Consider the following 12,738-nt stretch of genomic DNA (forward strand, 5'->3'; position numbering starts at 1 on the left):
CGCTTTAGTTGACCATCACATTGCCAAATGCATCCAGCATTTGGTCCTCCGAAGGTGGGTGGCGCTCGGTCCCGGTCGAAACGCCCACGCTGAGGCGCTCCTGAATGAGCGACAGGAGAATGGGAGCAACCGAGTCATCCGTGGCGCGGATAGTAAGACGAATCATCTGAGAGAGGTGGTCAGTATGCACGAAGTGCTATACCGCAGTTGGGCAAGCTTACCTGGCTATCGTAGTTTGGCTCGAGTCTCATCAAGCACCCAAACTTGCCGCCCCCTGACGTGTGGAGGACACTGGCGCCTACAATATTCCTAGGATTGGGGTCCACCATGTCCAGGATCCGCCACCGGAAGCCATTGACCGTGCGAGTCACAAATTCTGGGGAAAAGGCTCGGTTATTGCCAGTGATGCCGAAGATGGCCTGCGCCTCACGGGGGGCGCCGCCAATCTGCTTCCACCGCTTGAAGAAGTCTTCTGCCGATAGATCTGCTGGGTCCATGAACTTGTGGATGGCCACGGGCAGCTTCAGAGTCAAGGCCTGTAGAGCACCCGCCAGGTAGCTCACGCGCATGGTTGGGCTCCTGGCGAAGACGTGCTTCGCCTCGAACATGATCACCTGCTGGGACTGGGCCGCTTCCGGAATTTGGCTGTCCGGCAAGGACTTGGTTTCCCACGTGAGCTTCGTCTTCTCGCTCTCGTCCAAATCCAACGTAGTCGTAAAGGAGCCCAGTGCTGTGGGGATCTTGTTCTTGAAGTAAACAATAAGACAGGCCATCTGCCCCCGGTACTCCGATCGTACACCGATCTGGATCTGACCGTCCTCGTAAAGCACACCGTCCGTGCGCACAAGCAGGCGGTTGTACCCCTTCTCCCAGCCGGGGGACAGATGCGCAGCGCTCGCCAAATTAGGCACGTTGAGCGGCTTTGGTTCCGACGGCCCAGACGCATTCATGTCCAGGCCTGCCAAGTCGGAGGCCCCATTTGCGCCGTTGGAACCCCCGTTCAAGGGGTTACCAGAACTAAACGTCCGCTTCAACGCACTGGGCGAGGCCATCTTCAACTCCGTCCTGTCGTTGTTCGCATCCTTGCCGCCGATGACCCAGGTCCGCTTGTCGCTCGTAGCGCCTTGCTTCTGGTGCAGACGTGACAAGAGCGCAGATTGCCGCTCCGGGAAAGGTGGCATCTCGTCGCATACTGTTCGAAGCAGGTCGTCTGTCGGCATCGAGGCCAGCACGAGATATTCGCAGGCACGCTGTTGCATCTCCGAGTCAAGGGTGTGGCTGTAGAGATCAAAGATACCGAGAAGCTGGGGCTTGATCTCGGGGAACAGGTTGACAAACTTGATGAAGCAGGACAGAATCATGGATCGTGTGCCGGAGTAGCAGGGAGCGATCTTACTCTGGAGCGCCAGAAACTGCTCGATCGGACTGCACTTGGGCTGGTCGGCAATGAGATGTCCAAATTCTCCGAGGATATACGCGCCAATCTTGACGAGAGTCTCGTGGCAGTGGTCGGACTTTAAGTACTGCAGCGCGTTCTGCGCGGCGTACACTTGTAGCTCCTCATTGTTGGTGACGATTTGGATGACGCGCTGCCAAACCTCGTCACTGACGTGGTCGCCTGCCATGGCGATCAAGCGCAGAGAAATGTCGACATACCATTGGACGTCCGTGGCGTATTTCTCCGTCAGGATGGCAATCTTCAGGACCATCTCCTCCCTGATCGCAAAGTCGGCATTTTGGAGGTACTGCAAGAGCTCGGCCACGACGATTTGCGCATTGTCGGTATCGCACATGCTGTACAGCAAGTCGAGACCCTTGCGACGCACACTGATGTCGCGATCCTTCAGTGAGCCGACGATGATATCCTGGTGCTGCTTGATCGGATCCAGAGTTTCGGCACGCGCAGCCAAATGCGTCATGGCTTCGAGACCCAGGTATCGTACGTTGGTCTCCCTACTCTGGATGAAACGTCCCAAACGCGAAGAGATTTGCTTCATCAGTCTTGTCTCCGTGTCCAGGTGGATGATGAGGTTAATAGCCTCGAATAGAACCGCATTCTGCGCATTGTTCTGCTGCACATTCTTGCTCCCTTCCATGGCAAGACTGAGGATCTTTTCCAGCACCTCGCGCAGCATGTCGCGCACGTGGGTGTCTTCCGAAGGCGGGAAGTACTGCAAGAGTCGCAACAGCTTGACCTGGAGCCAGGGGCAGGGCACCTTGTAATAAAGGTAGTCGGTTGTGTATTCGCCATCGATAATGATGCGCTTCAGCCTCGTCGCAGCCTTGGCATACGCGCCCTTGTATTGCTCCAGGTTGTCCTGGGCCAGCGTCATGACCAGCGATGTCACTGAGAGCGCAACGCCGAGATCAACATCGTCCATGAGATGAATCAGTCTCTCCGCCCATTGTGGTGAGACAATATCGGGGTGCTTTCGGTACAGTCGCAACAAGGTCAATGCTGACTTTTTCTTGACAAAGGACTTGGATGTCCTGCTCGCTTGTTAGTCTGAATGGCCAAGTCGCACCTTCGGGGCAGACTCACGGCGAGATGAGCAACCTGTGTACCTCGTTGCTCAAGGCCTCTCCCATCTCTCGACTACCCACGTTGGCAATGGCGTGTAATGCCAGGCAGTTGTACAGCTCGTTTTGGTCCAGGAGATCCTTTCTTATACTGTTGACCACCAGGTGCAAAAGTTCATGTTGTTCATGAAGGAACAGGGTCATGGCCAAGTATCCTATCTGCTTCTCCGAGTACTTGTTGGCCGAAATCAGGTTGACAGCCTCGAGGTGACCAAAGTCGACATTCCAGCCCAGGATGTAGATGTATAGCAGCTTGCAGACGTATTTCTTGCGATGATACCCGTTGAGATTGCCGTCCTTGAACTTTTGTCGGATGTTGGCCAGCTCCTTGTTGATTCTCTTCTCCTCCAGCTCGCGCGCACGGGCGTTTCGGAGGTCAGCAATGAACTGAACGAGCCCTCGCATGTTGGCATTGCTGCTGCTCGAGCGGCCGAGAAAGCCGCCGCCTGAAGTCGACATGGTGGATGACCTTGAGCGCCCCGAGGGCTACGAGAGAGTACGTTGGATTCGGAACGTCGATCGATCGGCACGATGGAGTATGCAGATTGACTCCTATCTTGACCTCTGGTGTATACGTGGACAGCTCGTCCGCGGTTGCTCAAGAGCTCACCATCAATACACGCGCGCGAGGGGGGCTCGGATTCGGACGTCCGGTTGGCGATTCGAGGGGCTCAGATGATCCGAGGATGTGAGAGGGCGGAGATGGCGCAGGTGGTCTCGACTTTTCGCGGACAAGTAACCTGCGCGAGGTAGTTGGATCCGAATCGCCTCTCTGTTGCCCCAAGCCAGACCTGTGCGTCGAATGCAGTTCCTCAAACTGACTCCGTGGATTCCTCCTGAGATGGACGTGGATACGGAGGGTGCACCGCAGTAGCCTGTAGGTAGTCCGTCGAAATGTGGGGACCCTTTCATTGCAGACGGTCGGTCCCCTGGTCCGTGCACCTTCAAATCGCTGGAGCGGCTTCTTCAACGGTGGATGCCGTCACACTCACAGGCAGCCACTCCCTTCCTTTCTCAACATCTTCAAGGCAAGCTGGATGCTGACACGGACCCCGTCGCTTGGTCCGGAGTAGCATGTAATGTCATCATGCACGCGCTCTCTCACTGCCGCGAGCAGCCGCTTGCCTAGCTTGCCGCACCAGCTATCGCGATGTCATCGCAGAACATATGCGGTTCAGTCCGGTGGCGCGCCACGCTTTCAGGTGTTCAACCGCCGCTCCAAATGGTTGCAGAAGGAGCGTGCGGCGGCCAACCCAGAGCTCAGTCGAGAGACTGACTATCTGAAGGACGAGGTGGCCGTCCGACTTACCGAGCGTCTACTTGTAGGTTGCTGAATACCATGGCCGGACCGGACCCGCGCTCACCTTCTTGACAGGATATCAAGCGACACTTTCCCAAGGTCCTCGATGTTGGAGCCAACTCGTGCAACATTGCGCGCGCTCTAGTACAGCCGAATCCGGATCCAGATCCCTCGAAGCCAGACTCGCCGCCCATCTCTACGCGCATCACCGAACTAGTGGCAGCTGAATCGTCCGAGGCTCTGCTGTACCGAGACGCCAAGCTCGACTTCAATAACCAGTTGAATATCACCCGCCACGTTCTTGAAGACGAGGAGACTCTGCCGTACGAACCGGAGTCGTTCGATTTGGTCATGAGCAACCTCAGCATGCACTGGATCAACGACCTGCCAGGTACACTCACTCAAATCAACAACATTCTCAAGCCGGACTGTCCATTCATTGGGGCTATGCTCGGCGGCGACACGCTTTTCGAGTTACGGACATCGCTTCAGCTCGCCGAGCAGGAGAGGCGGGGAGGCATGTCACCCCGCGTGTCACCTTTGGCCGACGTCCGTGATGTCGGGGGGCTACTGCAGAAAGCAGGGTTTAAAATGCTGACGGTCGATGTGGACGATATCATCGTCGACTACCCCGACACATTCACGTTGATGCAGGATCTCCAGGCCATGGGCGAGTCGAACGTGATTCTCGGAAGGGAAATGGGGCCCATCAGCAGAGATCTGCTGCTTGCCAACGAAGCCATTTACCGCGAACTACATGGCAACGAAGATGGTTCGCTGCCGGCTACATTCAGGATCATCTACATGATCGGGTGGCACGAAAGTCCCGATCAAGCCAAGCCCCTACCACGGGGCAGCGGTGATCTCAACCTCAAGGATATCTTGGAGCAAAAGTGAGAGCAATGGGCCTCTCTTGTAGTATATGTACACCAAATTCATCCATGCAATTGGGAGGCATATAGATATCTATATTCGCGACTTCAGCCCCCCAAGCCCAGCTCGTGCTCTGTTTATACTCTCCTCCAATCGGTCATCGTGCGTCCGATGCAGCCCAGGCCAGCCACATCCACAACCTTCTCGTGCCAGCTCAGCAGCACACTCATTGCTGCTCCCGTGGGCTCGTTCGAACCTGGGCGTCCTCCTACCTGGCTAAACCCTCCTGTAGACTGGGGGGTTACGCCAGATGGCGTTCTCGAGACCTTGGGAGCGCCAGCGCCCATTCCTTTGTAGCTACGGAGGATAGTCAGTACCGTATCATCGTCGGAAGAGACAAGGTACCCACATGTACTTCATCAGAACATCCAATGCCTCGTTTCCGCCCTCTGAGCTGTAAATGCTCTTGAGCAATGGGCTCATCTCGCTCGCCTTGATCGACTGCAGCACTTCGGTGATGGTTTGCAGATGCGCATCCTGTTTATTCGGTGTTATTCAGATGTGGCCTTCCCAGTCCTGACACTCTGAGCATCCTACCTTTGCCGCCTCTGAGCCATTGTATACCGGTGTGTCTAGGCATCCCCTCAAAGCACCCTCGGCGTCGCCCCCGCGCAGCAGCTGTCGCACCTGTGTGTTGATTTGCCGCGCATCCGCCTCGGATATCTCGGGCTGGGGAGGATGGAGAGTGGAGGTGTCGAAGTTGACGGACGAGTCCTCGGTGAGCGCGTCGATGTTGATGGTGCGCCAAGCGTCACCGAGGGTGGCGTTGCTGTGTTGCTGGATGATAGACATTCTGGGCGGCTGGGGTTCTGAACGCCTCAATCGTGAGCTGCAGGACGGATCGTAGTGTTAAGTCGGGTCGATTTACTTCCAGTGTTGGTGATGATGCAGCTCAGGCGGATGGGAGCTGCTGCGTCAGACATTGGCACGGCGGGGTGGGGACTTGGAGGCTGACCGGAGGGCGGTTGCGCTCGTGTGGGGGAGGCACTGTCGAGTTGGCTACCCTGTACGATCTCAACTTGGAAGTTCGTTCAACTATAATCTCAATCACTACCAGGTAGTAGTAATCTGATGTCCTTGTGTCAATGAAGTGAAGTCGTGGGTTGACTTCCTGGACTATCTCCTTCTCGCTATAATTTCCCATGCTTTGCCATCAATGGTGACGTAAAACAAGACTATCTAAGGTACCAATACTCAGGCACCACAACCCAAACACACGGAAAGGCAACCCCCGTTTATGGCTTGTCGCATCTTTAGACGCTTCGACTCCAATGCATACATTGAACATGAACAATGCGATACCTCGCTAATAATACATGTAGGCTTTACATTCCACTCCCAGTACTGTTTACATGAGGAACAGTCTTTATCCCACTTCGATATGCGACCCAACTCCGGCCACCTAGCCTAACTGGGAACGCGACATCCGGAGACGTGAGCGCGGGCGATACTAAATGGCAGCAAGACCACTACAACAGCCTATTGATATACTGAATTGCATGTTTCAATAGGAGGGATTGACACCTCCCAATTTGATCATAGTGCTTCGAGAAGAGGCGGCGACGCTGACAGGTCCTCGACTCCCTAACCGTCGTTAGACCAAGACCCGATCGACCACAGACGTCCTGCTAAATGGGACAGATGCCGAAACAGGAAAGTAGAGGGTTGTCCTGACTCCCATTCGGCAAGCTCGAATACTCTGTAATCCGGCCAGGAGTTGCAAAAGCGGTGGCATATCTTCACGGGCAAGATGAAGGACAAACCGCGTCAGCCAAGTAACCAGCTACTGTACGTCGTTTCAAGGGCAAGCCACTAATCATGTACACAAGCTTCGCCATCGGCCCATCAGGCACTGTTCGTTTCGTCCCGCCTTGTTGACGAGAAGCATGCCCAGCTTCAGGCAAGCAGATTGCAACATGACGAACATAAGTTCTAGCCAGGAAGTTCCTCATGCGCGCGAGACTAGACTACTTAGTAGACTGTAGTACGCAGATCTTCCATGAATGTCTGCCCAATTTGGCATCCTTGTCATGATACTCTTCTCGGTACGGAACCAGCCCCCAACAATTCGGATGCGGTCCCCTCAGGCACAGTGCGTTCTGGCGACCCTGAATTGAGCGCCGAAACTGTGAGACAGAAAGAAACGGACGGGACAGAAAACGACGGGGAAAAATTTGAAATTACGGGCGAGCGAAGAGAAGACGCTAGAAACGTCACGGAAGCCATCCTCGGTCGACGGGCTGGTAAGGATAGGGCGGCGGAACAAGGCGACGCACATCCCCGGCGTGGGAAACCACTGACCGTGTCGCTGGGTCTGGGGTGACGATGTCTGGAACGAGTAAATTGGCTGAAGAGATCTGAAACCGCTGACGGCGGTGTCCGCTTCTGGACGTCCGTATTGACTGCTCCGTTGGTGGGAGAATGGAAGGAAACGAATGTTATTGTCCGCATTGATTCAGTAGCACAGCCACTCGCGAGCCGCACTAGTAATGGCTCTCCCAACGAGCGTCACAAATCGAGTCAGTTTTACAGTCCGAATAGAGCAATTATTGAAGTTCCACGTAGGCGTGCCATCTTACTACAGACACAGTCTCGAGACAAGACGAGGTGGAGAGATACGTATGTAGTAGGCCAGCCCCAGGATTTCGGGACAGCGCATCCGCAACAGGCCCCCAAGAAGGCAGACCCTTGATCGGTTCTACGTTAGACAAAGTTCTTATGACAATGTGGCGAGGCGAGGCATTGCCATTTCCACAAATCCGCGAGCGAAGTCCCTTTTGAAGGAACTTGTTATCATGCTGGCGGAGTAACGAAAGCTCACATGGGTTGGTTGCTGCATTATAGGGGGAGCCCCTGTTCCCACGTTGTGTCATGACAGCCTGGCAGAAGTGAGACTGTGAGAGTGTGGCCTGCTCGGACGGGCGAAGTCGAAAAGAGGCTGATGGGGCTGAAGGGCTAGAGCGAAATCCTAATGACTCAGTCTGAATCCTCAGCCAGCTATTGTTCGTTATCATCGGGAGAACCTGACACTTGACTGCTCAAGGACAGATCTCGTCATGAGTGAGATGAATTGACTTTAGGGGGCGTGGCGCCAATGCAGGAACAGCCGGCACAGTGACATGCAGTTTGACGCCCAATCTTTTAACACTGTGCAATTTAGAAGAGCGCGGTGATGCACTGTCAGAGGTACGTACCCGTGGAGAGCCGCGGAAAGCACGACCAATGACCTCCCCTGATGTTAGGTGACCATCCCAATTCACAGTCCCTTTGCGAACGACTCGTGTCTTTATTACTGCAGTACCTTAGCCATGGCACCTTGAATCGCGAAGAACACACAACACCACGTTTGTAGTGCTTCCTTTATTTGTAAAGTCCCCAATCGCTTGGTGACTCAGGCAGATCGTCAAAGACGGATGGGCCATTCGCTACCCAAAGTCATCATTACGTGCGTACGTGCTCAGTCCGACCGATCTTTTCTTTGGTGGTGAATTTTTATACAATCGTCATTGGGAAGGACACCCCCCCCAATTCGAGCCCCTGGCTGTGAGCCGATTAGCCTCAAGACGCACACTGTCTACCAGGTACATGTAGGACACCCCGGCTTCGCGTTTGTCTGTCTCCACTACTTATTAGGTTTGACAGCTTCCAGAAGACTTCTACGACAGCATCGCACCGCCTCGCACATGGCACTGGCAGACGTGCACCCTGAGACGGGCCAGACGGCGGCAGCCCCTGTTGCCGCCTCATTAATTGCGCTGCCCGAGATTTGGAATGGTCCCCGGGCCACTTCCGCGGACGACCTTTTGTCATTGGGACCGGCATTTTGGGTCGCGGAAGACAGGCAGGCGGCTCCGACGCCCGATGAACGCTCGCTTGCTGTGGTGGTAGCTCTGAACGTCGTCCGGAGACTGTTCTACCTGCAATGGATGAAATGGTCCATATAGCAAGTATCCATCCTCGATGCCATTTGGCCTCCGGTACGTATACGACGGTGTCTTGGGTGACGCATATCCTCTCAAGACACGACTTTGGGACGTTGTCTTTGCGTTAACTACGTATACAAGTCAAGTGATCTCCATGTGCCTCGCGTGCACCAGCCATCTCCTTTGCTTCCTGAAGTTCCTGGGTTGATCGCTAAGCTGAAGGCGAAATTGACAAATCGCTCCGTATTTAGGTCTTGTAAGGGGTCACCTGGTCGGTCAGCCCACATGGCAGATGGACAACGGAAGAGCGACCAATCTGACAGTTAAGTTGGAGCATCAACAGCGGACGCGGCCAGTTGAACCCACGTCATCTTTCAGAAGGCCCGGCAGATGCAGCCAAAGGCTAATTGCACTGATGATAAATAATAATAACCCGATGCGGGCGTTCAGGAAGAATGATGAGTACATTAGAGCCGAGATGCAGTGCGACTTGCAAGTTGCGCCATTCATTATCCCCTGCGGTAGCGATCCTATCGCAAGAGCAGGCTTTTTTCCACGAGAAGAGATGGTCGATTGGCACAGTGATGAAACCGCATACGAATTCGCGCCGTTACACGATTCGCAATTATTATTAGGGAGGTGGTTTCGGATGCAGTGCAATGTTATACAGCAAACACCCGTTGGCGTTGTAATAGGCGAACGACAGCCGTTTGTCTCAGTTCGTAGACTAGGAGCATGGATCGGCGACATGCTGATTGCTCCCAGTTCGGCAAGCCAAAAGTGGATGGTCAGTTTCCAGGTTATGGTCAATTATTCACAGAAAGCACGGCAGACATTTTTTTGCCTTTGCGAGCGGCAGAGAATAATTGCTTATTGACACACAGCACCCGGAAAATCAATTGAGAAGAAGCGTGGACAAACTTGCTGTTAGGACCCCCGGCCCTTGTGATCCTATACTGCGCCCTGTTGGACCCGATAGTCGCACAAAGATCGGCCCAGGAAAGAGTTCTCGAGGTGCAGTGCCGCCCGGCGCAATGCCTATTTTCTCGGTGAGCTTGCATATGTGCAACTGCCAATGCCATGGCCTCGATGTGAGCGGCGGTACACCGGCGCGTTGAAGAGCAGGTTTTACTTCCACAGCGTCGTGCGCAGGGGACGGATGAGGTTGAATCAGGTCATGACGCGCGCTGTTGCGTTCTGGCAAAAGCGCGTTTGAGGTGCCTGGATCTCTACACACACACCCTCGGGACAGTGCCTGCATGCTCCCACGTTTTTGCTTCTTCCTGGAAAGTGATAGGCCCCGGAATGCGATACTGTGTTGAATCATTTTGAGGCTGCCATTCGCATTCAGCCCATGGAAGCATATGTCACAATTGACCGTACGTATCATAAACGACGATGAACCATTCATCCGCAACTCACCTTGCGCAAACATTTTTTCTCTTTGACTGATTTGAAAACCACCAAAAGAGAAGACCACAGTGGAGTCTCGCCGATGAATAACTGGAGCGTCCACGGGCACGGTGTCGCGCTCTTCCGGCGTGGATGCCCCCCTGATCCGTAATGAGTGGTGGACGTGACGCTAGCGTCAGGTACAATCCTCCAGCGCTGACAGTGATGGACGACCAGGTATCATCGGCGAGCAATGCACAGTGTCGTCGCGCTGTTGTGGGCACGCACCCCATCCGCCCGGCGTTTTGGGCTGAGCGGATCAGCAGCCATGACCCCAGACCCCTGGCCTAACTTCATAGCTCCATCCTGTCCTGCACTGGCTCGATCCGTCGCGTCCATCCACTGCTGCTGGCCCCTGGGTGCGTCTGGTCGCGTTGCCCACCCAAGGCCCCAAACATCCCATCCGCACCCGCTGAGGCGACGGACTATGACACTGTTGGAATGTCATGGCCCTCGCACTCCCTTGCCGCGGTTTCCATGCCTGGCGCCTCCCTGCTTTGGCACCCTTAATTGCCCATCTCGGCGCTAGAGTGGCCCCCATGTCCATTTTAGCCATTCTCCTGCGACGGCTATTTGCTGGGCCGTCCGTTGCTGCTTTTTTCTCCCAAACAGGGCCGCGAGCGCTCAGGCACGCCCGGCGGCGGATCGCTCGTACCGGCTACCTAGCAAGCGTGGCGTGTCCAGCTGGTAAATTTGACAATCTACGGTACCTGGAGAAGGACAAGGTACCTGCCTGCCTTCTTGTGCTCTCAACTTTTTCTGGGCGCTGCCTGAGTCGTCCTCGGTGACGGAAAGCCCCCTTCCACTTTCCTTCTGCAATCCTCCTGCTCTTCTTCTGGCCTCTTAATATACAAAAGCTCCTGGTCTCGCACCATTCCATTCCTTTGCCTCTCTCAGCTCTCCCCTACTCTCCTTCAGTCCAATCGTGTACCATCGTTCTGTTTTCCTACCTCGTTAATACCACCACATCTACTACACTAATCATAGCCTCGCGGCTCACGCATCGATCCATCACTTGACCCTTGCCTCGGCTCGGTCTACGACTCGCCTCGATATACTTCTGTACACGCACTTGCAACCATTGCCAACAGAAAAGAATATACCCGCCTATTCTGCCAGCCACCGAAAGACATCAAAAACCACACTACAAGCTTGGACACGCTGTTGCGCAGACATATAAGAAGCTCTAAGCACATCGCGTGACGACCTTCAAACACCCGACGCCCTGTTCGACCACCTACCGAGACAGTATCTTACTCCCGTCGTCTGTCCTACACGCATTGGTATCCATACAATTCGCCCCAGTCCAATACACCCTCTACACTGACGATTGAGCTGGTACGTACAACTCGCTTGCGCTGCGAATCTCGAGTGTCCTCACACTGCTTGGTTCTCCAGCCTTAATGCGATTACATCTACTAACACAACAATAGCTCTCTTCGTTTCACTGGACATTGCAACACCGATCACACCGCAACAACAAAACACATCACCATGCTTGCCGAATCATCGAGTCCTTGCAACATGGGCCGTGGTGCCTACGATACCACGGGCGTTCCCAAGCCTCCACCTCATCCTCGATAAAAGCATCGGACCGCTGCGAGCCTTGATCCCAGCAAGACGTCTTCTTCTCTTCGACTTGTGTCTACGGGCACCTTGACATGACATATTTTAATTTACCAACATCCGGCATGATCACCATTTGCCGACCGCGGATCAAAAGCCTTCCCTTGCCTCTCAGCGGCTCGACTTCGGGGGGAACCCCAGGCTTCAAGAGCCTGGACATTTCTTTTCCCTTCACTTGGATTTTTCACAGCGCTCTCAGGACCAGACCAGTCCTAGCGCGGCGTTTTGGGCATAGATGGGGTACATTGGGCACATTTCGGGATACGTCCTTTTTTCTGCCTTGCTTCAGTGATAGGCGGTTGCCTCGCTTGAAGACACGAACACGTTGCAGTGTTCCAAAACGGCGCAGAAGAGTAGACGACAAGAGCATTGCCCTCACGGGCTCCCTGTCCGAGCCTGATCAGATTCAGAGCAGACAGACAGGGTTTTCTTATTTTTTGTTTGGAGGGCTGCCTCCAATACTGGTTTCGGGACAACAAAAGTTGGGAAGTTTTTGCTTGGGTTTGCGCATATAGACTAGGGCTTCATTTGCTTTGCCTTTCTGATTTCCTTTTACATTGTCAACATATCATGTTCGGGCAACTCGGGTGTATGTACAAATATATCTGTACGAGGCAAGAGACAGTTCAGCGTGGCCCGACTGCTGCCACCGGCGTCACTGGGCTGGGCTCAGACAGACGGATGGAAAAGATACCCTTTTTATTATTATTATCATTACTTTGCTATACCTTTCCAGCATTTGAATTCCCAATGTGCCGGTACTGCCCAAGATCGGGGTTTACCAGTGGATGGCTGCCGATACAAGTGATTCATTATGGGCAGCTTTCGCGCTGTCAATTTGGAGGAATGCTGGGGTAGATGTGACGGTTGGTGATGGTCCGTCGGACAGGCGGACTGACGCGCCGCCAACACCAGCAAGCAGGC

At 54.3% G+C, this 12,738-nt stretch overlaps 4 protein-coding genes across 4 annotated transcripts; 2 read left to right on the forward strand and 2 right to left on the reverse strand.

Moving 5' to 3' along the window:
• Positions 1-4: 4 nt before the first annotated feature.
• On the reverse strand, positions 5-3,039 carry F5Z01DRAFT_616331 (adaptin N terminal region-domain-containing protein; the record flags this gene model as incomplete). The annotated part of the gene is made up of 3 exons (XM_046260904.1): positions 5-166; positions 222-2,490; positions 2,543-3,039. The coding sequence occupies 3 exons, from the start codon at positions 3,037-3,039 to the stop codon at positions 5-7; spliced, it is 2,928 nt and encodes a 975-aa protein (XP_046121355.1).
• A 420-nt stretch (positions 3,040-3,459) lies between these two features.
• On the forward strand, positions 3,460-5,241 carry F5Z01DRAFT_388391 (methyltransferase domain-containing protein). Its single transcript, XM_046259468.1, has 2 exons — positions 3,460-3,902; positions 3,956-5,241. The coding sequence occupies exons 1-2, from the start codon at positions 3,660-3,662 to the stop codon at positions 4,775-4,777; spliced, it is 1,065 nt and encodes a 354-aa protein (XP_046121356.1). The 5' UTR covers positions 3,460-3,659; the 3' UTR covers positions 4,778-5,241.
• On the reverse strand, positions 4,891-5,605 carry F5Z01DRAFT_633378 (actin-related protein 2/3 complex subunit 5; the record flags this gene model as incomplete). Its single annotated transcript, XM_046261948.1, has 3 exons — positions 4,891-5,110; positions 5,163-5,290; positions 5,351-5,605. 3 exons carry the CDS (start codon positions 5,603-5,605, stop codon positions 4,891-4,893), a joined length of 603 nt encoding a protein of 200 aa, XP_046121357.1.
• A 4,884-nt stretch (positions 5,606-10,489) lies between these two features.
• F5Z01DRAFT_388714 (uncharacterized protein) lies at positions 10,490-11,101 on the forward strand. Its single transcript, XM_046259470.1, has one exon. It carries the CDS (start codon positions 10,635-10,637, stop codon positions 10,974-10,976), a length of 342 nt encoding a protein of 113 aa, XP_046121358.1. The 5' UTR covers positions 10,490-10,634; the 3' UTR covers positions 10,977-11,101.
• Positions 11,102-12,738: the final 1,637 nt, after the last annotated feature.

Source organism: Emericellopsis atlantica, assembly GCF_019669845.1.
Source record: "Emericellopsis atlantica unplaced genomic scaffold F5Z01scaffold_4, whole genome shotgun sequence".
In the NCBI taxonomy this organism is placed as follows: Eukaryota; Fungi; Ascomycota; class Sordariomycetes; order Hypocreales; family Bionectriaceae; genus Emericellopsis; species Emericellopsis atlantica.

Excerpts from the sequence above, each read along its gene's own strand:
- F5Z01DRAFT_388391 (XM_046259468.1), top strand. The coding sequence starts at position 3,660 with ATGTCATCATGCACGCGCTCTCTCACTGCCGCGAGCAGCCGCTTGCCT. Across the intron at positions 3,903-3,955 it reads GACTTACCGAGCGTCTACTT|GATATCAAGCGACACTTTCC; the intron begins GTAGGTTGCTGA and ends CCTTCTTGACAG.
- F5Z01DRAFT_388714 (XM_046259470.1), top strand. The coding sequence starts at position 10,635 with ATGGCCCTCGCACTCCCTTGCCGCGGTTTCCATGCCTGGCGCCTCCCT.